Source organism: Schistocerca americana, chromosome 1, assembly GCF_021461395.2.
Source record: "Schistocerca americana isolate TAMUIC-IGC-003095 chromosome 1, iqSchAmer2.1, whole genome shotgun sequence".
NCBI lineage: Eukaryota > Metazoa > Arthropoda > Insecta > Orthoptera > Acrididae > Schistocerca > Schistocerca americana.
The window spans coordinates 860506818-860533107 of NC_060119.1; the positions used below are offsets into that span (position 1 = coordinate 860506818).

The following is a 26290-nucleotide window of genomic DNA, read 5'->3' on the forward strand; positions in this document are numbered from 1 at the left end:
GCTTGAAGAGTTCATCTTTTCACTGTAATGCAGTGGTATCATATTTTAATCGTTTTCCGTTCGTTTTCTTTTTATGTCGGCACTGGTCGTGAAGAGTTAATTTTAGACCTTTCTCACAAGTCTTTTATGGTAATGCATATCCATTAGTATGTATGACTAAATATGTAAATTGACACAACAAATGATGCCGTAACAATCACCCAAGGATAAACTCTTGTGTAATCCCGCAATAATAATGTGAGCTCCGTCCTAGTTGTTCTCTGTACGGTATAGTGCTCAAATCGTATATCGAGTGTTTTTTTTTGTTTTTGTTTTGTTCATGATATTTAACGTGAAAACTTTTTGAAGCCTAATAATATCCGAAAATAAATCCAAGACTGCTTCCTTGGCTCGCGTTAGCCTGTTGTCATAGAAACCCATGGAAAATTGAACTGTCAGTGGTCGTTCAACTAGATGTGGTGCCAATGTTTGATGGTGGTTTCATGTACCGCACAAAGTTAAACAGAGTACGACAACGTGTATTGCGTTCTTTTTGTCGTTAAGAAAGGGTAAGGAGTTATGCTGCCCTAACGCAGCTGTTTTAACACAGCACCTGAAGCCGCAATACAGTGCAGCTGCGTATTTTTGTATTCGCCGAATCAGGGCAAATGACAAGGATCACTGCAATGTGTCTTTTCAGCGCTAGTGTTTTTAACAACGATTACGTAAGTTTCAATGGCACTACTAAACATTACAGTTAATGTGGAATTTTCACTTGGCATAAAGTTTGTGCGAACTACGTAATCTTCACTTGACATAAATTTTGTGCGAACTACGAAATTCGTTCAGAGCAGGACGTTTCAGTGTTTTTGTATTGCGATAATAAATGTTTGTCAATGCCACGTTTTGTAAGACTGTGAAGCCATAATCTTTTTACATTACTTACAGTTTTTGTTAACCCAGGGGAACACGTCTGTACACGAGATGCAAATTATTTTAAACATGCTGTACCGTCACAGAAAGTATAGCAAGTGGGCCTACAATCCTTAATACTGATATCAACAGCCACAAGTTTCTTCAGTAGCGGTACCACACAAACAGACTACCAGTAGTTGACATTACGTGAATTTTCCAAGGAAAAATATTTAATTTTCTTTTCATTTAAACGTATCACACGTAAATTTGCATTTGCGAGATTAGTTCCTCTTTACTGGGACTCTACATCATTTTGGTTTAACTCTGACACTTATGTGTCTCCTTCTTCATTATGTCGGTGTTGGGCGCCAGTTTAATCTACTTTTGAGTTGTCACGGTTGTCTGTATTGACAACCTTACAGACCAGAAAATATGAAATTATTCATCTTTCTTTCCGTACATCAGAAGTAGATCTTACATAATATAGATGTAAGGAAGTTTTTTTCATACAATTTTTTGTTGCTGCGTGCCAACCCGGCTAGTTTTGGGAGATCTTAATTTGTGGATAAAATTTTCGAGTAATGTACAACATGAGTAATGTACAACATGGAACATGACGAATTTTCCTCATTCCAGTAGGTGTTGTTGAAGATGTTATGCATCCAGTTAATGTTCCATGTAGTGAGGATGAACAATTTATTTATTTCTAGGCTTATTCACTTTCCAATGGGATGTTTTGTCACATCAATTACCCTATAGCATATAAAGACACCAATATTAGTGGGTTCAATAAGTAGCTTAGAATTAGAAGTAATACTAGTACTGTTAATGCCATTCCTGTGGAAATTTTCCTAGTATGTAAAGTAATATGTGATGCATGACCATTAAAAGTACCATCAGTGAAAATGATAATTATTTTTCTGTAAGGAAATTACATATGAAATAAATTTGATGTGAATTCAAAGGAAATGGTTCCAGTAACTCAACCAGTTCCCTACACTCTGTTGCTTTAGTATATCAGCATTTAATATGCCATTCTCACTCCAGTATTTGGGTGGGATCCTGAAACAACATTTTACCAGTTAGTCAACATACACAAAAACTTAGGTGATGCCAGGTGTAGTGGTTGATAGGAGCAACTGTAAATGGAAAATGTCTTTATGGTCACTTTCACTAGCCACCATGCTGAGCGTCAACTTAGTTTGGACTTATAATAGTTAGTTAGTTTCGTGTTCTACATATCATTTGTATCATAAATTATAATAATGTGGAATGAGTCATTCTACATACATATCACAATTTTTAAATATGGCTGCATGCTAAACATTTATAAGGTTTTCCTTTTTTTTCTTTGTAAAATATGTGAGATAGTAATTCTACCCACCATCGTTTACACACTACAATAGGAGCCTGGTAGAAATTCTACAGAGTAGGAGGAATTGTCAAGGAGAAGCTTTTTAAGTTTGTTTTCAAATTTTACATTGTTACCTGTCAAACGTTTTATATCACAGGTAAGTATTAACAAAATTTTTGTTGCAGCATTACACATTCCTTTCTTAGATAAAGACAACCGTAATGTGGAGTGATGCATGTCATTTTTGCTTCTGGTACTGTAATTATGAACATCATTGTTACTTTTGAACTGCAGTGGGTTATTTGCAACAAGCTTCATGAGCGAATAAATATATGCATCTGTACTCTCAAAACCACCATAAGGTGCACAGCAAATGATACATCCCATTGTACCATTTATTAGGGTTTCTTCCTATTCCATTCACATATGGAGTGCGGGATGAATGATTGTGTGAATGCCTTTGTGCATGCAGTAATTATTATAATCTTATCCTCATGATCCATATGTGAGTGATACATAGAAGTTTGGAGTATATTCCTAGAGTCATCATTTAAAGCTGGTTCTTGAAACTTTGGTAATAGACATTCTCGGAACAGCTAATGTCTATCTTAAAGAGTCTTCCAGTTCACTTCTTTCAGTATCTCTGCAACACTGATTCATGGATCAAACAAACCTGTGACCATTCATGCTGGTCTTTCTATACGTTCAATATTCCCTGTTGGTCCAAGGTATTTGTGTGAGGTGGCCGATTTCAGCAGTGACTCATTGATATTATAGTCATAGGACATTACATTTTCTTGTTTTGTGAAGTGCAAAATTTTACATTGCTGAACATTTAAAGTAAATTACCAATATCTGCACCACTCTGAAATCTTATCAAGATCTGACTGAATATTTAAGCAGCTTCCTTCAGACAGTACTTCATGATAACTGCATCATCTGCAAAAAGTCTGAGCTTTCTGTCAGTATTATAGGGTCCCAACACACTTCTCTGGTGCACATCTGAAGTTATTTCTACATCCAACGATGACTCTCCATCCAAGCTAACATGCTGTGTCCTTTCTACCAAAAAGGCCTCAATCCAGTCACGAATTTCGCTTGATACCTCATATGATTGTACTTTTGACAATAAGCATAGGTGTGGTACTGAGTCAAATGCATTTGGGAAATCAGGAAATACTATGATTCGAAGCTTCCATTATTTCATGTGAGGAAAGTGTGAGTTGGGTTTCACATATGTTGTGAAGCAGTAGTCAGAATGTCCAACTCATGAAACAGAAGTCTACAAGATAATCATGGGTATACTCCACATATTACTCTTACAGCATGTTTTTGAGCAATGAAGACTTTTTTTCTTAAAGATGTGTTATCCCAGAACATAAATACATATGACGTTACTGAATGAAATATGCAAAATATGTCAGCTTACTGCTTTGTCTCTCCCCAAGATTTGCAGTGAATCTAAGTGCAAATCTGACTGAACTAATTCATTTTCAGACTTCCAAAATGTGCTTTTTCCAATTTAAATACTCATATATAAGAATACCTAAGAATTTTGAAGTTTCCACCATAGTTATTATTTCCTCACCATGTGTTACACCTATCATTGGTGTAATCCCCCTAAATGTGCAGGAATCAATATGTCGTCTTTTTAAAATTCTCAGAAAACCAGATATTTTTGAGCATATTGTTTACTATTTCTTCTGTTTCTGTGTGTATGCTTTGATTGATCATAATACCTCTGTCATCTGCAAAAAATAACCAATTCTGGTTGTTATATATTACACAGATGATCATTTCAATATCTGAAGAACAGTAGTAGACCTATGATTGAGCCTTGGGGAACCACATATGTGATTTCTCCCCAGTCAGAATAATGGCCATGCCTACGTTGGTTGAATTACTAAGTACAATTTTCTGCATTCTTTTGGTTAGGTATGACATTATCAATCCCATAAAAATTTAATTCATATAGCAGAATGTTGTGATTCACACAGTCAGATGCCCTAGATAGGTCACTGGGAAATACGAGCCGGCGCTATTTTAGTATTTAATGCTTGTAAAATCTGGTGGGTGAACATGTAAATGGGGTTCTCAGTAGAGCAACTCTTCTGAAACCCGAAGTGTGATTTGATATTATTTTGCTTAAGTGAGATATTATTCTAAAATACATCACCTTCTCATTAATTTTGGAAAATGACGTCAGCAATGAAACATGTCAGTCATTAATGATGTCGCTCCTATCACCTTTCTCCATGAAAAACCAGTCTCAGTACAGAGTTTGTCGTGTACAGTTATTAAAGGATGGGTTTCACATATTTAAGCTCTCTTTAATATATTAAAGCAATTTGGAAGATACTATCAATTCTTCAGTTAAAGAATTTTATCATGAGCAAAATTCTCTGTTTTTTTAAAACTGATTCTATAACATGCGGAGGGTTAAGCCATACTTTTTCGGTCATGCACCACCTTGTACCTTGAAACTAAAGGTATTTTACCATGAAACGGGTGATATTTGCAAATGAACCAAGTTTCTTTAATGTCTAAATAATTGTCTCTGTCCTGAAAATGGAAATTTGTGTTAGTTGCCAATAGCTTCTATTTCAAAATGTAGGCCCACTTAATGTGTAACTGGTGTTTGATAAAACTTCTTATTAAATAGATTCCACTTAAAATTATTGATGTCTAGCAGAATAATAATGTAACAGACAGATGATTAATTAAAATACTGACAAGATTATCTTGATTGCAACACTTTCAAATTACAATAGAGTATTTGCTCCCATGTGTGTGACCATGTTGTATGTTGGAACATTTTTTCACATATGGAAAAGACTTACTTTTCTGGGGTGATCTTTTTAATGTCAGAAAATGACTACAGTGCATAAAATGAGTAACATCATATAAAAATAGAATAAGAAAAAAATGTCAAACTTGTATTACGGAGCTGACTAGAGACCAAAGTCTGAAAATTACACCAAGGTTCCACACTCTCCCATTGCCCTTTCAAAGATACCATCCCGGCATTTGCCTGAAAATATTTAGGGAAATTACAGAAAACCTAAATCAGGATGGCCGAATGCAGGTTCGAACTGTCGTCCTGATTCTGAGCCCAGTGAGGTAACCACTGTGCCACCTTGCTCAGTCTTACAAATGGCATCAATTGCAAACTGCAGTTGTTCCTCTTTATAATGCATCTTTTCTTGCACTGGAGGCTTTGTGGTACCATCAACGAAGATGATTCTGATCTCCTGGGGGAAACATTGACCCATTTTCTTTCCATTTCTGTCTGAACTTATATATATTTTTGAAAATAAAAATTATCTTGTAATATAATGGATTTTGTTGATTTGAATTTTAAAAAAATTATAGTTCAAAAAATTTTTTTAAGCAAGCACTGTATATCTGCTTATAAATTCAGTTCAGAAAAACTTTCTTGGCCCAGAAGAAATGATTAATCCTATCATCATCAGGTTGTTGTATGTTTAAATTCACACATTTTAATGAAGTTCTCTGACCTTGTTAACAGTACAAACAATTTGAACAGTTAAAAATTCACATTTCTTTAAAAAAGTGTAACATTGACCTATTTTTTTCCTCTCTGGGCTAGCAGTGACCCCCTAAATTTCCATTAATCCATATGTGTTTGCTGAAAAATGGTGTAGAATAAAAGTGTAGTTTATAATCATTTTTTACGAATGAAGACTGCGGCAACAATGAATGTAAATTCATAGTTAATCCTGGACAGTCTTTGTTGTTACAAGTGTTCTGTTTATTGCAGAAGTTTTAGATTGAGATTCATGTTTTGTTTTAACTGTAAAGAATGGTCACAATAAGCTACAACTTTAATTAGACAGTGAAGTGAAGGAATAAGCTGTCAGCTTGAATAGATGAAGTATAGCCATAACTAAATTAAAAACTGAGCTGAACTGCCATGCCTAAAACTTATCAAAGGTCTTCATGTGCAAGATGGTATCTAGATGTGGATAAGGGAACACTGAAAGAAGTGATCTTGTTAATTAAAAGGAATCTATACTCACTAAACTAATGGGATTTCACTCCACTGATTCAATGAAAGCTAAATTTGTTCCAGAATAAAATGATATATTCTCTGCCCCATTCTGTTATGTGACTGGCAAGGTGCCTTCGGCAGAGCTACAAGCTGATGGTTATAGAATTCTGTATAAATTTCCACAGAGCATTTTAGTAAAAAATTTAATGTTTTTTGTCAATAAATTGTAGTTTGCTTAAATAAAAGATTGATAATTATAATCATAGAAATGTGTGTTTCACTGATGTCTAGCTTATCAACATTTTAAAAGTCATAGAGTTTTAAAGGGGGTCATTGAGATCTCTTTACGGGGGTCATACTCACACTGCACTACACCAACATTTGTCTCAGGACCATTTTGCACTTGTTTATAATAAAACAAATTTGAGGGGTCAGTGTAACCCCACAGCATGTGGTAACATAGACTCATTTCAATTACTTTTTTTTCTACCAATTATCGAAAAATATAAGACACACAGTGCACTAGGGGTGTTTGTACAGAAATAATGCACAGTAATAGAAATCATCATGAATAGAAATTGATATATGCAAGAGATATTCTACAAAAACATAAAAAAGTGTCAGTCTTATCCCAGATGACACTGTCAGTATCTCACATAATATGAAAAAGTTCTTATTATAGTACTGTCTTGTCGGCCATGAGCTAGTAGTTGCCATGGGTATCATTAATAATTGATATGGGGTATCAGCTTATAGATCACATTCTGTAAGTCTTCCTTTATTTGTACTACACAAATTAAGGCATATCTGCACAGAATATGTGGGTGTTAGTAGTACCCAGAACAAGAAGAACAGTAGTAGACGGAAAAGCATATGTTTGAGCCAATGCTTGATGCCCAAATGTCAGTCCTCAGATTAACTTGACATCACAAATGTGTGACAAATTTATTGACTGTGATTCATAATAAAACTGTCTCATATTTCATACTTTGTATGTATTAAAAAAATCACAGGAGAAGCACTCTAGAAATACGTTCTCTCAAACATTCAGTTCAAAATGACTAAGAAAGAGATATGGATATGGTTGCTGAGGCATAGCAGATAACGCCACCATATTAAAATCATCCAAAGTGACACTTTAAAAAATATTTTCTTGTTGGAAGTGGTGTTACTTGATCTCCCAAATTGGTGAACATATGAGACTGTGATGATGCAGTCCAACACAGTGACAAGTGGATGTATACCATGTGTCAGCCCAAACTGAGTGTATAGGATAACTTTGTTACTTTAATCCTAGTTTAAAGAATGTTACATATTGTGGCTTTGATACTGTCTATGGTATTTCTAAATAGATTTCCATTCCTGTAATGTTAAATGAATATTTTGTGCTAGTCCCACTACACTAGTCAATAATTGCATCTTGTATGCAGATGCTATGATTGCTTATTCAGGGCAGACAAGAAGAGTGAAATCTTAGGCACAAATCAGTTAAAGTGAAATTTATAAATCTATAAACAGACTACTGATTAGCAATTCCAAAATAAAAGACTGTTATGGGTTCAATAATTTTATTATAATGTGTGTTGTAGATGAAATCAGAATGTACTGCCAAATGAAATCCTAGATGAAAGAATCTTTCCAAAATGAGCTATGACTAGCATTACACTGATGGTGTATGAAAATAGTGAAAAGAACTCCTAAGAAATATTGAAGGATGTCATTTTGCATATGGTTGTTAAAAGAATCTTCTGTGATAATAGTTTTGATATTTAGTTATTGCCAAGTATTGTGGGATGCTAAACCTCCCTCTACAACATTAACTTGTGACATGCTGGAACATAATTCACAGCAGTCTTGCTACCAAATATGTATGTGGAAGTATTAAGTTTACCCAATCTTCCACACACCATGCGAGCATGAACAATCCATCTAGCACAATGACAGCAATCAGCTAGCATAAAACTAAACACTACATCCACAATATACACCAAGAAGAAATGATCATCTAGCCAATTTTGTGGTTGGATACGGTAATCCATCTACCACAATGGCTAGCTGACAGTTTCATTTTAGTGTGTATTATGGATATAATTTTTTTTCTTTTGAGCTAGATGATTGCTGTTACTGTTCTAGAGCTACATGACTTTGTGCTCATATGAAGTGTGGAACAGCAGGTGAACTTATACCTCCACACATACTTGTTTTCAGATTCTGGGAACTATGTTCCAGCATGTCACAACTTAATGCTATAGAGGGGGTTTTAATATCCTACAGTGCTTGATTAAACATCAGAATTAAAATCACAATAAGCCTTTTTAACAGCCACATGTGGAATGACTTCACACAATGATTACACTAAATTTGTGGACTTAGTTCTCATAAAATTCTAAGTAATTATGGTCCTATTGTCACTGTACTACTCATATCCAGATCAACAGGAAACTGTATACACAAATAAATGCTATCAGTATATTGAATTATTTAGGATTAAAGGAGACGACTCACCTAAAGGCAGAAGTGCTGTGTTTTTGTCAGACACACACACAAACGGTACAGAGGTTTACTTTGCTGGCTTTTGGAATGGGATTCCTTTCTCAGGCTGTACAAGTCACACACACACACACACACACACACACACACACACACACATACACATGCCTGTCTCCCTGTATTGTGCTCATTACACTCTAATGTGTGTGTGTGTGTGTGTGTGTGTGTGTGTGTGTGTGTGTGTGTGTGTGTGCTTGTTTCTCCTACAGCTTGAGAAAGGAATTCAGTTCCAAAAGCTTGCGAAGTAAAGTTCTGTAACCTTTTGCGCATGTATCTGTCGACAATGCAGTGCTTCTGCCTTTAGGTGAGTCACCTCCTTTATTCGTGAGTAATTCGTTATTCTCAACCAGAACTTTCCCTTGCATTATTTTACTACCAATATGTTGCTATTTCAAAAGTAACAGAAGCTTAGATAAACAACAGTTTCGTTTTAAGTCTCAGTAATAAAAGCAACTGAAATCTTGATAAATGGCATTCATGAATGGTTTTAAGTCTCATGTATCAGCAGTAAAAGCTACTTAAATCTTGATAAATAACATTTATGAAGGATATGATAGAGTTAAGCAAAGCTTTTGAGTCTGTGCCACATGGTACAACAATTAGGAAATTAGCCTTTTATGACATTTAAGATAAATCATTCAAATTATTGAGTTTTACCTAGCAACTGACTGTATCTACTACACCAAAATAGGTGGAAATCAAAATTAAGCAATATGTAAAGAAACATTCCTCAAAGTCTGTTTTTGGACCTTTCCCATTTATTGAGCATGTTAATGACTTTTTGAATTGTATGAGGGTAAGTCAATTATTATCCACAATTAAGTTAAATTTTTTTGTATTTTGGTAGTACTGTCATTTATGTTGATGACGCATGCTTTGTTTATTTGTTGTTATATCTTTGCAATTTTCAGGCTGCTAGGTTAGCTTTGTTATCACTGCCTTGCTGTTAATCGTGGCTGCTCTGCTGTTTATTTGAACCAAAGAAGAGCAACTTTCAGTGATCCATTTTTTATGGTCATAAGGTGTATCAAGGGCCGAAATTCATCGAAGACTTTCGGTACAGTACGAGAACCGTGTTTTGCCACAACGGAGTGTCTTCAAATGGATTGAAAAATTCTGAAATGGTCACACAAGTGTTACGCATGATGAAGGAGCCGGACGACCATTTACCGCCACAAATGAAGAAACCATTGAGGGTTCATGTGAAATGATTCTCTTAGATGATTAACTATTGACAAAATGGCACATCGTCTGCAAATTAGTCATGGTTCTGCCTACAAAATATTCCTGAACAGACTTGGGTTTTGTGAAGTTTGTGCAAGATGGGTCCTAAGACAACTCACACAGTTGCATAAACAAACGCGCTTGGACATCTGCAAAAAAACATTTGGATCATTATGGTAATGAAGGGGACAACTTCGTAGACAGGACCATTACTGGTGATGAAACATGGATTCATCATTATGAGCCAGACAGTAATGGCAGAGTATGGAATGGAAACATCCAAGTTTGCCAACCAAGAAAAAGTTCAGGACCCAACCGTCCGCAGGAAAACTGATGCTTACGGTTTTTTGGGATGCACAAAGTCCAGTACTGGAACATTATGGGGAAAGGGGCACAACAATAAACAGTGTACTTACAGTAAGCCAGGCTGAAGCCTGCAATTTGAAGCAAAAACCAAGGATTGCTGTCAAAAGGTGTTGTGTTGTTGCACGACAATGAAAGTCTGCACACTGCTGCTCACACTGCTGAAACGCTCCAGAAACTCAAATTTGAAGTACTGGATCATCCTCCATATAGTCCCAGTGTTGCCCCTTCTGACTATCACCTGTTTGGTCCACTCAAACAGGCATTAAGTGGCCATCAATTTGCCTTGGACAAATCAGTGAAAGAAGCGGTGCATTCCTGGCTTGCAGCTCAGCCGAGAACCTTCTTTTATGAGGGAGGACATCAGGAAGCTTGTACAATGATGGACCAAGTTCGTTGAAACACAAGGAGAATATGTTGAAAAATGATGTTCTTGGAAGTTTCCTATTTGATTATAATAAAATTTTATAACTACTTTGAGGCTAATAATTGATTTACCCTTGTATAACATACAGTAGTACACTTTACGCTAATGATGATGTAACACTAATAACAACAAGAAGTAATTTGTAAGATATCCCAGAGAACAACAAGGAAATAATGCAAGAGACTAGTCGTTGGTGGCAGGCCAACCATTTGTAAGGTAACAGGGGATAATATGGAACTCTTTCAAGTAATTTAAATTTTAAAGCACAGCAGCAGAGATAATATGCTGGGCAAAATAGACCGGAAAATACTTGTTGTGTGTTTTGATGGGCGTTGTAGTTCTGTTGCATAGTGTTTTGGTTTTCTTTTAATTGCAACAAATTATATGAGTGTGGTGATAATTTGTAAAATTATATAATGTATTTAGATTTAAGTATTTATATATTATAAAATATTGTAAACGAATTGTGCCCATGTTTAGCGATTATTTTGACTACTGTGGTGTCATGTGACCCGACTCAGGACTGTGGATATGAGTGGGAAAATCGGGGTCTTTGGTCGTTGGCCGTTGTGGTGGCGATTTGGGAGCGGCAAAGTGCCGCGAGTGCAAGCATGGACGCCAGGGTATGCGAAGGAACAAAGTGAAAGTGTGTGAGTGTGAGACAAACAGAGTACGAATTGCACCGATTATTATTTGTGAACTTACAAATGCATGGCCACAACGTTAAAGTGTTTCTTTTGAGTAAATAAGTTTCAATCTGAACGTGTATAGTTCAATTCAGTGCTCTTCAAAAGCCAGCCAATATCAGACTCAATAATAGGGGCGCAAATGCAACCGTTTACTACCAACCCCCTTTACAGATGAGCCACGTGAAAAATAGGTAGTAAACGAGCCCGAGTTCAGTTGCACATTTCTGCTTTAGCCTATCAAAAACATAACATGTTGTATAGGAACTGTTGATCATCAAAAGTGACTACGAAATAGTGAAATTACTGGGACTGATGGCTGACCAAAACCCCTCTTTGGAAGAACAAACATATTGTCTTTGCAGCAAACTTGTAATTTATTAAAATTGTATAAATTAAGAACAATATGAGCAAACAGCTATTATTCTGTTGCATCTCTTGAAGTTTTCCAGCAGACAGATTATTCCATCATCTTTCAGGCATGCATCCAGGACACCATTTCATTTTCCAATATTTCAGATGATAATGCTACAGGCACCAAGGTGAGTTGGCGACTGATTTAAAACCACTTGACACAAATGGAATAATTGCACATGCATCAGAGGTAAGGCAATTGCCACACGATTGATGAGTCTACGATGTCTGGCATTCCAACATATGTGTGCTTTTTTATAATGAGACACATAATTCATAAGCACTGTGGATTTGCTGACTTGGTTCTTGCTGTGTTTTGTACTTAGATGTATGAAGTTTTATCAGTGACAGATACTCTTGAGCTGATTGACATACCTCTTATGCACATACATATGCTCCTCAGTATATTTATGTCAGGTGGATTTAATTCAGTCACCAACAGAGATGGCTGCACAGTTATCAGTTTGAATGCCAGAAGAAGAATTAATTATGTCTTGGATACACACCTGAAAGATGATGGAATATTATTCTAATGTATTTCACTTTTTTCCACTCCCATCAGCAATGTGAAAGTTTGCTATGGGAAAATTGCCCAGGAACTGAGTATATTTTCACACTGCAGGAGAAAGCAGTTACAGTACTGGTATTAACATGTAGATAAACCTTCAAAAACCATTTTAAATCCCTTAATACAATAATGCCACCTACATTATGTGTACATAATTATTTAACGTGTGTCAGAGAAAATATAGAGAAATTTAAGATGAGATGAGATGTGCACCTACACAGCACCAGAAACAGACACTGTCTGGAATTCCCTCTTCAAGACTTTTACTGATCCATGTTAACAATAAGTACCTAAGTGTAAAATTTTTCAAGTTGTACACATTAAAGAAATGAGAAAGGTGTTAGAAAGTTGGCTACAATGTAAAGAATTTTATTCAGTTGTATATTTTGGAAAATCAATAATTTTAAAATCAAATAATGGAAAGTCCAGGATGGAATAACAATATGTAAATGATAGGATTGCTACTCACCACATAAAGGAGGCACTGAGCCACAGAAAGACACAATGGAAAAGAGTGATTAAACATTTAAACTTTCAGACAAAAAGGTACTTCTCCTGAAATAGAAAACACACATGTTAATACAAGTGAAACTCTCACACACATGGGCACTGTCTCTGGATGCTGGGGTTCAACTGCTGACTGCAACTTCATCTGTCATTGTCAGCATTATGGTATGAGTGGATGATGGGGCTAGCGAAGAGGTGTGGTGTGGAGAAGGGAAGGGATGGTAGGGTAGGGGTAGAGGTAGGTGCTAAGCTGCCTGTGGGAGCGTGCAGGGACAGGATGGGCTATTAGGTGCAGAGTCAGAAGGCTGTGCCTGACGGATGGAGAAAGCCAGAGTGGAAAAGAGAGAGTATAGAAGGGCAAAAGCCTAGTAGGTGCATTGGTGGGACAGGAGGTGTGCATAGTGCTGGAGTGGATCAGGAAAGGGTAAAGGTGAATGGATGACTGAGCCTAGCGTAGGTCGACAGGAGGAAAAGGGGGTGGTATTTACCAGAAAGAAAGAATGTTTACAAGGTTAAAGGTTGGGGGAAATGCTGTGTTGCCAGTGGGAGCATGTGGGGACAAAAGGGCAGCTAAGTGAAGTCAGGAGGCAGTGCCAGAGGGATGGGGAAAGCCAGAGCAGAAAGGAAAGAAGTGCAGAAGGGGTATAGACTAGTAGGTGCATTGGTGAAATAGCAGATGTGCATAGTGATGGAGTGGATAAGGAAAGATGATAGGTAAATGGACAACAGGGCCTAGAAAAGGTTGACAAGAGGAAGGGGGTTGGGGCACATTGACCAGAAACGAAGAATATAAGGATATATTGCGGGGAGAGTCACCACCTGCACAATTCTGAGATGCTGGTGTTAGTAGAAAGAATCCAGGAGGCACAAGTTATGAATCTGTCATTCAAGTGAAGCATATTGTGTTGGACATCATATTCAGCAACTGGGAGAGCCAGCCATCTCTTAGCTACAGTTTGGTGGTTGCTACTTATGCAGACAGACAACTTATTAGCTATCATGCCCATGTAGATAGCAGCACAATCGTTGCAGGTTAATATGCAGATTACATCGATTCCTTCACAAACAGACCTCTCTTTCATTGGGTAGGAGATGTCTGTGACAAGAATGGAGTAGGTACAAGTGAGAGCATGTATGAGACAGGTCTTGCATTTAGGTCTGTCGCAGAGATATGAGCCATGAGGCAAGGGGGCTGGGAGCAAGGGTGGATCAGAAATGGACAAGTATGTTACTTAGGTTCGGTGGGCAGTGGAGCACCACAGTAGAATGGGTGGGGAGGATAGTGGGGAGGATATTCCTCATTTCAGGCTATATGGAGAGGTAGTCAAAATCCAACTGGAAAAGGAGATTCAGTCTCACCAATCCTGGGTGATACTGAGTCACAAGATGAGTGCTTCTTTGTGACTGGACAGTGGGTACGAGGGAAGCAGTAAGGGACTGGGGAGACAAGGCATAGGAAATCTTTTTCTGGACAAGATTGGGAGGATATTTTCAGTCTGTGAATACCTTGAGAGCCTTGGCACACATGGAGACCGACTGCTCATCACTACAGATGTGATGACTTTGGGTGGTAAAGTTGTATGTAAAGGACTTCCTGGGGTGGAATGGGTGCCAGCTGTTGAAGTAGAGATATTGTTTGTGGTTGTTTGGCTTGTGAGGACAGAGGTACTGATGTAGCCATCCTTGAGATGGAGGTCAGCTTCAGAGAACGTGTCTTGTTGGCTTCAGGAAGACAAGGTGAAGCAAATGAGGGAGAAGATTCCAAATAAATGTCAGCAGTGTATCCTCACCGCGGTTCCTGGTGTGTCCGCTGTGCCGTGCGTGTGATCATTGCTTGTACAGCCCTCTCGCAGTGTCCGGAGCAAGTATGGTGGGTCTGACACACCGGTGTCAATGTGTTCTTTTTTCCATTTCCAGGAGTGTATATAATAATTCTAATGAAGCATGAGATTACTGGACAAAACAGATACTTTGTATGATTGTATTAAAAATCATGAAAGCTCATAATTATGATATTCTACAGTAGAAACATATTTTAGTAGCTGCTTTGGGGAGTAAAAGTAGAATAAAGCAAAGTTTTTAACTGTTTATGTCAATAGTTATTTCAGCTGCTTTGATCTTGTTACCATTATTTGCAAGTATTCATATATAGAGTTACAATCTTGCCATACAGTAGATTCTTATCGTTTCCTAACTACTTAACCACTCTACATTTGCTCTTCTTTTTTTGCAGATGTAAAAAAAAAAAAAAAATTGTTATTCTGGAGTATAATATTCCCATATGACAAACTGATTTACTTTCTTCCAAGTGGAACTCACCTGTATTGCAAACATGGAGAGTGCTGAATGGGACCTTTCAGAAGACAAACAAGAACATTCTGCTGAAGATCTCAAACTTCATAAATCATCATTGCAGGTCATTGCAACAGTCTCATCCATTAGAGAATCTTATGAGAGAAGAAGCCCTTTTCGCAGTCAACATACCACACTAACATCACTACCTCCTGAACCAAAAAAGATGTGTTTACCTTTTGTAAGTTTTATCCTCATACAAAAATATGAATTTTAAAACTACTGTAATTAAGGAGGAATATGCTCCAGTATATTGTCCTTTATTCATTTGGTCATATTACATGGTGGTGTATGTTATTTTTTAAAATATTGGTGTAACCTTTAGTTATTTTCAATCTGTGGGAGTCATTTGCTGATCTTTACATCCATTGTTAAATATCTGAAGTGAAATTAATTCAGCTTTAAACTTCCATGGATATCATCAACTTTGGAGCCTTGTTAATTGTTTTGCATTTTATTTCTGATTTTTAGCACCTGTGGTTTATATCTGCTACATTTGTAGAGGTACATCAACTGAATTGGAGGGTGGTACTTGTTTCTACTTTGTGAATAAACATGTGGAAGTGAATTTCAGAAACTTTACTTATTGGGTTTGGTTTGCATGTGAACGTGAATGCCTGGATGCTAATGCTTTTGCCAGTGGTAATGTGAGCGCATTGCCAAAATTTCTTAATGCTTTAGAAGAGGTCCTATAAAATATGACTACTGTGATGGTTATTGAAGATCTGATGAATTTCCTTTTGGCTGGCAAAGCAGACTTAAATGATATCTCTTTCTCTCTGTGCTTTGTGCTGTACATAAGCTATATCATGCAGCACTTCATATTTCTTTAAAAATGCGTTAATATTGATTGTGTTTGATGCTAATTTTCAACTGTTGCAGTGGGTGCACGTTTGTTTTGTGCTTGATCAACTATTGGCCTTGATTTAAGTTACATTTTCTAACAAGAACTAAATATGTTGTGATCATTATTTCCTATTCCAAACATCCTCTATGCTGATGAAGTAATATACAGGGTCCTACTCATAGAGTTTAAAGATCTTGTCAATTTTTCACTTTGCTTTTGCAGATCTTTATGTGTACATTGTTGATATTTGTGCAACAACTACCGTACATTAGAACCTCTGTTTCCAATTTCATTCATATCATTCTCAAGGAAATAAAGTTGGCTCATTACCTACAGACTAATATGTTCTTTCAACTGTCTGTTCCATCTAGTTTTCAGAGAAAGCATTTATAATAATTGTACCAGTGTGGCCCCAGTGGCCAGAGACAATGGTCATATACTGTATGATCAAAAGTATCCAGACACCTGGCTGAAAATGACTTACAAGTTTGTGGTGCCCACTATTGGTAATGCTAGAATTCAATATGGTGTTGGCGCACCCTTAGTCTTGAGGACAGCTTCAACTCTCACAGGCATACGCTCAATCAGGTGCTGGAAGGTTTCTTGGGGAATGCCAGCGAATTCTTCATGGAGTGCTGCACCGAGGAGAGGTATCAATGTCGATTGGTCAGGCCTGGCATGAAGTTGGCATTCCAAAACATCCCAAAGGTGTTCTATAGGATTCATGTCAGGCCTTTGTGCAGACCAGGCCATTACAGGGATGTTGTTGTTGTGTAACCACGCAGGCCGTGCATTATGAACAGGTGCTTGACCGTGTTGAAAGATGCAATCGCCATCCCCAAATTTCTCTTCAACAGTGGGAAGCAAGAAGATGCTTAAAACATCAATGTAGGCCTGTGCTGTGATAGTGCCATGCAAAAAAACAAGGGGTCCAAGCCCCCTCCATGAATAACAAGACCACAGCATAACACCACCACCTCCCAATTTTCCGTGATTTGTCATTCCACACAAGGTTTTTCCACTGTTCAATCGTCCAATGTTTACAATCCTTACACCAAGTGAGGCATCGTTTGGCATTTACTGGTGTGATGTGTGGCTTATGAGCAGTCGCTCGACTGTGAAATCCAAGTATTCTAAACCTCCCGCCTAACTATCATAGTACTTGCAGTGGATCCTGATGCAGTTTGGAATTCCTGTGTGATGGTCTGGATAGATGAATGCCTATTACATATTACAACCCTCTTCAACTGTCAGCGGTCTCTGTCAGTCAACTGATGAGGGCAGCCTGTACGCTTTTGTGCTGTACGTGTCCCTTCACGTTTCCACTTCACTATAATATTGGAAACAGTGGACCTAATGATGTTTAGGAGCATGGATATCTCGCATACAGACGTATGACACAAATGACACCCAATTTCCTGACCACATTTGAAGTCTGTGAGTTACACAGAGTGCCCCACTCTGCCCTCTCACAATGTCTAATGACTACTGAGGTTGCTGATATGGAGTACCTATCAGTAGGTGGCAGCACAATGCACCTTATGTGAAAATCATATGTTTTGGGGAGGTGTCTGGATACTATTGACCACAAAGTGTATGTGTTTGTCTGCATGCACACATTTGTGTGTGTGTGTGTGTGTATGTGTTTTGTCAACTTCAGAAGAAGGCCTTTTGGCCAAAAACCTATTTGTTTAGCGGTCTTTTTGTTGTGCCTGTCGGTGACTCAATATTCTTCTGTCAATAATATTCACTCTACAAAAGGTAAATCACTAAAACAAACATGTTCTTTAAATATCACCAATGTTAAAGGATGAATGTGAAGTACAAGTTAGAATTGTACTGATTCAAGCCATATGATGTAAGCATAAGTCTAGTACACAACATCATTCCCTATAGAGAGAAGGTCCAAGTCTGGGCTTCCATTACTCATTGACATTTAATTTGCTGGAAAGTTTATTACAATGTACACGCTGCTGCAGAGTCAATGATTCAGTCTGGAAGCCATCTGTATGTTGTAAGTCACCTTCAACCACTCTCTCTTAGTGCTGTTAGTCCATCAAATTATGCAAGAGAGCCTCTGTTGAAAGTAGGAGACAGGTGCTACCACATTGGCACTTCAAGGGAGGCCATGAGGTTTATTGAAATGCTCAGTTGCTGCATTCTGATGTGTGCTGTGGTTGGATTCTTATTCTTCATGATGGCATCAGACCTTGGAATATTTCGCTATCTGGTTTGCTCTTCTGGCTCTCTCTGGCAGTCTCAAAGATCTTTGTAGTATTGATACAGCTGAAAATTGTTGTCAGTGGTTGTTTGCTTGGTGTATACTATAGAGCTTATGCTTTTAAGTGGTCTCTTCTACATTTATTACCACTTTGAATGTTGCAATGACAAGTCTGGTTGTACATTACTCTGATTGCACAGGTTGTACATTACTCTGATTGCACAGGATGTGAAACTCGCATCTCTCCTCAGGTCACTCATAGGACAATATAGCTTCCATGATGGAGTAGCACTTACGCTCAGCCCTCATAATAGACAGTGGTATTTAAATCCACAGAGCAGTGGCCTTAGATAAACTTTCCACACAGTCAGGTTAATGGAGCAACACTTAATAAACACTACACAGCACCAATTCGTAAATTAAGAAGCAACTGGTTATTTCTGTTCAGTGATTTGACATGAGGTGTTACACATATGATAAGAAACCAGTTAGCTTAAGCCATGGCCAGGCAGAAAAAGATTCCAAAATCAGATACTGGATCATAAGGCATAGCCAGTAGCAGAAATAGACTCAGATCACAATTTAGTAGTGATAAAGAGTAGGCTGAATTTTAAGAGACTTATTGAAAAGAATCAATACACAAAGAAGTGGTACACAGAAGAAGTAAAGAACGAAGAAATACACTTGAAGTTATCTGAGGCTTTGGATACTGTGATAAGGAGTAACTTGTATGCAGTTCAGTTAAAGAGGAATGGACATCTCTAAAAAGGGCAGCCACAGAAGCTGAAAGAAAAATGTAGGTATCAAGGGTAACACAAGAAATACTTCAGTTGATCGATGGAAGAAGCAAGTACAAACATATTCAGGGAAATTCAGGAATATAGAAGTACAAGTTGCTTGGGAATGAAATAAATGAGAAGCGCAAGGTAGGTAAGATGAAATGTCTACATAAAAAATGTGAAGAAATTGACAACGAAATGACTGTCAGAAGTCAAATCAGTCTTTGGCGAAATTAAAAGCAAGAATTGTAACATTAAGATTGCACTGCAAATTCCACTGTTAAGTGCAGAGGAGAGAGCGGTCGGTGGAAAAATGTCTCTATGAGAACAGTTAAACATAGTTAAACATAGTTAAACGAACCAAGATAGCAAGTGCGTAATGAAATAATACTGTGAATATATTCAAATTTGCAAAAATAAACAAGAGAAGATTCAAGTCTACAGGTTTTGCTGTTACAAGAGAGTTTGTTACGTTATCAAGATAGTGAAAATGGTACAAAGAAATAATCAGGACAAAGTTTCCCAGCAATGAATGAAAGACGAAATTTTATGATTTGATGCTCCAATTGCACATCTTACTGATAGTTTGAAGGCTCTAAAAGAACAATTAAACTGTATGATTGCGACAAACAGTACATTGATTTGTTCAGATGACTAAAAATGTGGACAAAATTTACAAAAAGAAAAACAAAACAGCGACATTGCTGAATGTTTCAATAATTGTGTTACATCACATGTCCCAGTAAAAGTAAATACTGCACAAACAGAAATGCAATTAGCAGGGAAAGGAACCAGGAATCAATTTAATATAGCTATACCAGAAACTAAGGTTCTTATGTTGACTGATGAAAATGGCAGAAACTGTGCAAGCCTGTTAAATGAATTGTCACAAGAAATGCTCTCTGTAACATCCTTTGTTAAACCAGGTGTATTATTTAATGAAGTTACTAGAGAATCAAACACCTAGGAAAAGAAGACACACTAATAGTCTGTGCTGAATCAAATGACACCAGAAACTGGAAGATGACCTTAATTTCAGAAATGCTGTAGAAGAGTTAATCAGGAATACACACAAGGACTGTGTACAATTCCATACCAGCAAGACAAGGTACAGACAAATTATGTCATATATCAGCTGAACAAGTACACTGTAAAAACCTGTGAACAATACAATCATGTCACAGTACATTATGTAAACAGATTCCTAAGAAGACAAGATTTCACAAGGCAAGGATTGCATGTAAACAAAAGAGGAAAAAAGAAACTGCAGTAACCACCATGCCAGAAGTAGAAAAATCTTCTATAGAATCAAAAAACCAGAAAGATGGAAAAAATAGACCATCGCATTCCAAATGTGAGATTGTCCACACTGAACTAAGAAAAATAGAAGTAGATGCAGCATTAACAGCAGTATTGGAACAAGCAACATCATCACCATCCCAGTCAACAGCAGAACCACAACCACCGTTGGCAACAACAGCAGAGTCACAGTCACCAATGGCAGCCGCATCCCCAGAATCATTATCATCAGAAACATGGGCGACAAGAAAAGAATCAACACCAATAACGGAAAATGCAACATCAACATTGGCAGAAGTAATAGGAGCCACTCATCCCCTTAACAAGACAAGAACTTCACCACCATGCCATCTGAAGAAACAGTCAACATTGGAAAACCCATCAAAGAGTTGTACACTGAGGAAAAGGAAAGCAGCAGTTCCACCCTATCTCAATGATTTTTTGCTGAAGGGCTACAGGAAAACCACAGTAAGATAAGTACAAGTATAATGTTCTTCCATATTAATGTGCAGTCTCTTAAGAACAAACTTAATGAACTTCAGTATTGGCTGGAAAACTTACACTGCACTGTGATTTCAATAAATTAATACTGTCTTAGCTATGAGGAACTAAAATTAAGTGTACCATTTGGATATGAATTGGCAACCAGCTACAGTAGAACAAAGTATTAAATGTGGTTGTGGATCTGTATATGTTAAAAATAGTGTGAACCTAATCTATGAAGTTATAGATGTAAGTGGACTGTGCATATAAGCAAAATTTGAAGTTGCAGCCATAATGTTGCCAAACCAGGAAATTATAACAGCTTCAGTTTACCACCCCCCTGAAACACAATGAAGACCTGTTTGTGGAGCTTCTGGAGAAACTGATACTTTTGCCACTCAAATACAAAAATTGCAGAATACTATTTGGTGATATCGATATAGACAATAGGTTTAAGAGTAGAAAGGTTGATCACTTGCTAAATACATAAAGATCCCTTACAGTTGTGTAAATGACAAATCCACAAGACAGAAAGCATGTCTAGATAACATAATTTGTGATTTTCATCTAAACAAAATGGAATTCAACACAATAAAGCTAGGTATCTCAGATCATGACGGACTATGGCTCAGACAAACTCTTAACAGTAACGCAACTGAAACTTCCACATACTGTAGAAAAATTATAAGACCAATTAATGAATCAAAGCTAAACAAGTTGATAAGTAAATTGAATTTAATAAAATTGGATAAGATAATGACCACTACAGGTGCAAATGAATCTACCAACAAATTTCTAGAACTGTTAACTGAAAATTTTGAAGCATGTTATCCTAAATGCTGCAAGAAAATATCAAAGCAAAATCATTACACCAACCACAAAATCTAAAAAGCTGGAACACCCCACATCTAAGTAGAATAAGAATCATAATGTTACTCTATCACGATAGGTCCAAGCACAATAATGCTGACAAGTAAATGTACATGAAAGTGAAAAAGATTTACAGGTCTGAAATCATGGCAGCCAAGTGCAAAGCAAATGATACATATACACTGAACTCAGCAAATAAATGCAAAGCTGCATTAGAAATTATTAAAACAGAAACTAAGTGTGATGATAAAGTATACCAGACACCAATTCCACCTGATATTCTAAAAGCACATTTTGTCAGCCCTCAATCAGATAACAGCATAATGGAGAATGTGAGTAAGGCAGAGGCACTGCTGCCAGAAATGAACAGTAAGCAGACAGACAGCTATCACTGGACTTGTGTAACTGAGAAGATGGTCAATGAATGAGCTAAGCTCAGCAATTCTAGACCAGAGGATTACTATGGTCTCTCAAATTATGTTATTAAATATATCAGAAATCAAATTGTAACACCACTGACTAAAATAATCAACAAAATTTTAAATGAAGGTAATTATCCAGAATGTTTAAAAAAGTTTGTAGTTAAACCAGTACATAATAAAGGAGATACAGCATCACCAGATAACTATTGAACAATATCACATATACCCATAATATCAAAAATATAGAATACTGCATGTATAAACAGATGAGTCAATATTTTGAACATAATAATATACTCACCTCCTCACAGTATGGTTTCAGATCCAGCCTTTCTACAGTCAAAGCAGTTGAGAGTATGGTAGCAAAAATATACAGTTGTTTTGAAAATAAAGATATTATCTGGGCAACACTGTTGGACCTCAGGAAAGCTTTTGATATGGTCTCCCACAATATTGTCATAATAAAACTCTACAAGTACAGAGTGGGGGGGAATGCTCTATGTCTAATGCAGTGATACTTGGACAGTAGAAGACAGTTAGTTAAGGTACATAATCATATGTCAAGAATGTCTCCCAGTTGTAAAGGGTGTATCTCAAGAATCTGTTCTTGGACCTTTCCTTTTCATTACTTATATAAATGATTACCTGCAGTTGTATCATGTGATGCAGTGCTATATGCTGATGACAAAACACTCATCACATGTGATAGCAATCTCGAAAATGTGCAACACAGCATGGGAGTGGCAATGGAGAAGTGCACTACTTGGTTTGAGGCAAATGTACTGCAGAAGAATGATAGTAAAACTGAAGCTATTGTATTTAGTCTGAATGCTCCCAGTCATGATAACAAAACAGTAAAATTACTAGGATTTCATATATATGAAAAGCTCAGCTGGGATACCCACACAGGGAAGGTATGTGGCAAATTGGCATGTGTCATATATCTGCTTTACAAGATGAGGAGCAGTGTCAGTAAAGAGATTTTGGATTCTTCCATTCGTACCCGAGTTATGGAATACTATTATGGGGCAATTCCGTAGGCTCAAAATTAGTGTTTAAATGGCAAAAGAAAGCCATAAGGTGCATTGTGGAACTTAACCCATATGAATCATGTCGAGATTATTTTAAAAAACTAAATATAATGACAGTGCCTGGCCTGTATATTTACAACTGCCTTGTCTTCATTTAAGAGAATCTGAATAAATTTGACTTACGGAGAACAGTTCATGATCACAACATAAGAAGTGGACATACAATTAATATGCAATGTGCTAGGCTTGCAAGGACACATAACAGCTACAGATATCTTGGTCCTGTCTACTTCAACAAATTAACGGAAAATGCCTACATAGTGCCAGTAAATAAATTTAAAACTAGTCTTTCAAGGTGGATCAAAAGTAGAGTAATTTACTCTGCTCAAGATTTCCTTGAGTATGTGACAAATGACCCACTTTCCTTATGAGAATGAACTATAAATTAATGGCAAACTATACATATGCCACACTGTGCAACTATTGTATTACGTTTCATGTACTTATTGTTAATTATCTGTTTGATTTTTTATTTATCATTCACTGAACTATGTAGTTCATTTATCTTGTAATTGATCTATTAGGAAACTTCTTGTTGTTATTGACATTTGCACAAATATGTATTGTATCAATCTTGGATTATTATATTGTAGGTAATAACATTTGTCATGTCAAAGTTTATATTATTATTATTGTTATTATTATTGTGTTAACTCTGATGACACCAATTGCATGTAAATATGCTCAATGGTGGAATAAAACATCTGTATTTGTATTTGTATATATGTGCAGTAAATTTCATCTGATGTGATGGAAGAAGAAACAGAAGTCAATATAGAAGAGCCAGGACATCTAGTATCAGAATCAGGATTTAAAAGAGCTTTGGACAACTTCAGATCAAGTGAGGCAGAAAGGATAATAACATACAATCAGAATTTCTAAAATCATTGGGGTTAGTGTGTAGAATGGGTGAGACTGGCAATATATCAACAGACTTTTGGAAAAACATCATCCACACAATTTTGAAGACTGCAAGAGCTGACAAGTGTGAGACTTATCACACTATCAGCTTAACATCTAATGTGTTCAAGTTGCTGACAAGAATAATATACAGAAGAATAGAAGAATAGACGACAATCAGTTTGGCTTTAGGAAAAGTAAAGACTCTAGAGAGCAGCTATGATGTAGCAGTTGATAATGGAAGCAAGGTTAAAGAAAAATCAAGACACATTCATAGGATTAGTTGACCTGAAAAAGCATTCAGTACTGTCAAATGGTGCAAGATGTTCAGAATTCTCAGGAAAACTGGGTTAAGCTATAGGGAGAGACAGGTAATATACAAGAACCAAGAGGAATAATAAGAGTGGAAGAGCAAAAAGTGCTTGGAGTAAAAATGGTGTAAAACAGGGATGTAGTCTTTCACCCTAAAGTTCAATCTATACATCGAAGAAGCAATGATAGAAATAAAATAAAGATTCAAGAGTGGTATTAAAATTCAGAGTGAAATGGTATCAATGATGGGATTTACTGATGACATTGCCATGCTCAGTGAATGTGAAGAATTGCAGGATTTGCTAAATGGAATAAATCTTCTAATGGGTACAGAATATGGGTTAAGAGTATATTGAAGAATGGTGAATGTGACGACAAGTAGCAGAAATGAGAAAAGTGAGAAACTTAACATCAGGATTGATGGTCGAGCAGTAGATGAAATTAAGGAATTCTGCTACTTATGCAGTAAAATAAACCACAACAGACAGGGCAAGGAGGACATAAAAAGCAGACTAGAACTGAGAGAAAGTGCATTCCTCACCAAGAGAAGTCTACTAGTATCAAACATAGGCCTTAATTTTAGAAAGAAATTTCTGAGAATGTATGTTTGGCGTTCAGCACTGTATGGTAGGGAAACATGGACTGTGGGAAACCAGAAATGAAGATAATCAAAGCATTTGAGATGTGGTGCTTCAGTATAATGTTGAAAATTAGGTGGACTGATAAGGTAAGGAATGAGGAGGTTCTGTGCAGAATTGGAGAGGAAACAAATGTGTGGAAAATACTGACAACAAAAAGGGACAGGATGATAGGACACATGTTAAGATATCAGGGAAGAACTTCCATGTTACCAGAGGGAGCTGTAGAGGCTAAAAACTGCAGAGGAAGGCAGAGACTGGAATACATCTAGCAAGTACTTGGGAATTTAAGTTGCAAGTTCTACTCAGAGATGAAGAGGTTAACACAGGAGAGCAGTTCGTGGTAGGCAATATCAAATCAGTCCAAAGACTGATGGAGAAAAAGAAAGAGAAAAGTGTAATCTTTACTTTATGAACACAATGCATTGTTTTACGTAAATGATTACCTAGAACAGATTCAGATTCTACTTGTGGAAACATCATATGTAGTCGCTACACATGTAAATAACCAATGTCAGGCTATGTTATAAGAACTTATCTATTTAGTGTGACTCAAATGATTATTGAGTGCAGATTTTCATGCAGAATTTTTACAAAGAGCTATTAGTAATGTGATTTCTAAGTGTAGATTTTCTTGACACGGGTGTTGCTAACGAGTTTTCAGACTGTGGACTGACTATTTCAGGGTGGTGCTGGTTTGTAAAGATTAGCATTTAAACAAAGTGCTGTCCTCAAAACTACATAATCATTTGACAAATGGCTGAGTTAGATTTTACTCTTTTGAATCTATTGTGTACTAAAGCAGTAATATGGTTTGTGAAATGTGTTATGGGTACAGTGCTCCTTACAAAGCAAAGTGTTGTGTCTAATACATCACTTCCTACCAATGGTTCTACAAAACACAGTGTGTTAATGGGCCGTTCTGTTCCCAAATTTATTCAGACCAACTTCCTGGTGCCTTCCAGCACAATAACCTGTGAATTAATACTTAGAGTAGTTAACTGTGGTTCAGTTAGTTCACTACTTAAGATAGATGCACCTTGCTTCTGTACTTCCCAGTTGACTGTCTTCACTAGC

The 26290-nt window shown here is 36.9% G+C and overlaps 1 protein-coding gene across 1 annotated transcript in view; it reads left to right on the forward strand.

Annotated features, from left to right (window-relative positions):
* The first annotated feature begins 338 nt into the window (after positions 1 to 338).
* LOC124594726 (cilia- and flagella-associated protein 251-like) overlaps positions 339 to 26290 on the forward strand; it is a 367330-nt gene continuing 341378 nt past the window's right edge. Inside the window, exons 1-2 of the mRNA XM_047133097.1 lie at positions 339 to 704; positions 15233 to 15532. Of these exons, the coding sequence (XP_046989053.1) occupies positions 15332 to 15532 (201 nt within the window). The 5' untranslated portion in view covers positions 339 to 704; positions 15233 to 15331. The remainder of the gene's footprint in view (positions 705 to 15232; positions 15533 to 26290) is intronic.